This window comes from Mandrillus leucophaeus, unplaced genomic scaffold (assembly GCF_000951045.1).
Source record: "Mandrillus leucophaeus isolate KB7577 unplaced genomic scaffold, Mleu.le_1.0 Scaffold408, whole genome shotgun sequence".
Taxonomy (NCBI): domain Eukaryota; kingdom Metazoa; phylum Chordata; class Mammalia; order Primates; family Cercopithecidae; genus Mandrillus; species Mandrillus leucophaeus.
In genome coordinates, this window is record NW_012104343.1 from 206,129 (window position 1) to 208,059 (window position 1,931).

At 37.6% G+C, this 1,931-nt stretch overlaps 1 protein-coding gene across 1 annotated transcript in view; it reads right to left on the minus strand.

The window, feature by feature from the left end:
- Positions 1–428: 428 nt before the first annotated feature.
- ACTR6 (ARP6 actin-related protein 6 homolog (yeast)) overlaps positions 429–1,931 on the minus strand; it is a 23,827-nt gene continuing 22,324 nt past the window's right edge. Inside the window, exon 11 of the mRNA XM_011992218.1 lies at positions 429–1,078. Coding sequence (XP_011847608.1) covers positions 949–1,078 — 130 coding nt within the window. The 3' untranslated portion in view covers positions 429–948. The remainder of the gene's footprint in view (positions 1,079–1,931) is intronic.

The window sequence follows — 1,931 nt, forward strand, 5'->3', positions numbered from 1 at the left end:
CAGGCGCAGTGGCTCACGCCTGTAACCCCATCATCTCAGGAGGCTGAGACGGGTGGATCACGAGTTCAGGAGTTCAAGACCAGCCTAGTGAAACCAACATAGTGAAACCCTGTCTCTACTAAAAATACAAAAATTAGCCAGGTGTGGTGGTGGTGGCACACACCTGTAATCCCAGCTACTCGGGAGGCTGAGGTAGGAGAATCACTTGAACCTGGGAAGCGGAGGTTGCAGTGAGCCAAGATTACGCCACTGCACTCTGGCCTGGGTGAGAGAGCAAGGCTCTGTCTCAAAATAAATAAATAAATAAATAAATAAATAAATAAATAAAAGAGTTCTTGCACAACCCTGAGTTAACTTCAAATCTCTTTTCATACATCCTAAAAAAAATAGTACTTTTATGAGTGAAATAAGATATTCTGCCACCACAGTAGTGACCAAAAAAACTTTATTAGCTTAGTCTCCACCCTTTTAAATATACTCTAGGTACAAAATAAACATTATACACATAAAGATCAGTCTTTCCAACTCTAGAATGTATAAATAAGAATGACAGTTTTTAAATAAAATACTTTAGTCACAGTCACACAAAACTACCTTCTAAGGAAAACTGTCCAGTGAAGCAGTTAAATTTGTGTTTTCACCTATGAAGAATTAAACTTAAAATGCTTCATTCTTTCTTCTTTTAATGAAAAATAACCTACCCTTGGAAACAGCATAAGCATTGTTATGGTAGTCTAGCTCCTAAATGAAAATGTGGACTGAGTTACAGTTTACTATAATAACCTACATAAAAAGCCTTTGAAAATTAGCAATCAATCAAAGTATTTATAAATTCAAGCCTTTTTCTTAGGATGAAAGGTAACACAGTTCCTTAACCTCTTTTAAAAGGAACTTTGAAATTAAACCTTACGGTCACAACTAGTCAAGACTTTCATTCAAAAATGTTGCTTAAATATCAAATTTCTCTTCACAGACACTATGTCCATTTTCTTCATAATCTTCTCTTGTTACCACCATATCTTCAAAATCATCGTTCTCTGATATCAATTTTCCACCTTCCCAGGCATAAGTAATAGGGCTGAAAATAAAGGTATAAATGAACCCAGATGATTTTACAGTAAAACTGAAATGCCTGAAACATAAATTACTTATTAGGTTGGTGCAAAAGTAATTTGTGGGTTTTTTTTTTTTGCCATTAAAATGTGGCAAGCTCTACCCAACCCAACAGAAAATCATTTAAGGTACAGAAATAAGCATACATTTCATATGAGTAAAGCAACCCAAAAAGGAAAGGAACCTTGTTCACTGCTACAAAATAGTAAATGTTCCTTTTTCCCTATGTCCTGAATTTATGGACCCTCTAATTCTAAGGAAAAAACAAGAATATAAGCAAAAGATCAAAAGATGCCTAAAAAGAAAAACTGTCATACTGAGTCTAAATTCTGAATGTGGCAAAGATATGTCATCTCAGTAATTCTCATAGCAACCCATAAAATAGCTACTTTCTTTCTTTTTGAGATGGAGCCTCACTCCATCTCAACCTCACTGCCCAGGTTGGAGTGCAGTGGTGCAATCTCAGCTCACTGCAACCTCCACCCCCTAGGTTCAAGCAATTCTCCTGCTTTAGCCTCCCAAGTAGCTGGGACTACAGGCACATGCCACCACACATGGCTAATTTTTTTGTATTTTTAGTAGAGGTGGGGTTTTGCCATGTTGGCCAGGCCGGTCTCGAACTCCTGACCTCAGGTGATCCACACACCTCGGCCTCTCGAAGTGCTGGGATTATAGTCGTGAGCCCCCTTTATAGATTTGAAAAATGATGCTCAGAGAACTTAAGTCTGGAACTAGAATTTAGGCTGGAACTAGGATTTAACTGAGAACTGTTTTCACAGTCTGTGCTTTTGCTGCTACACTTTGTTGCCTCTAATAAA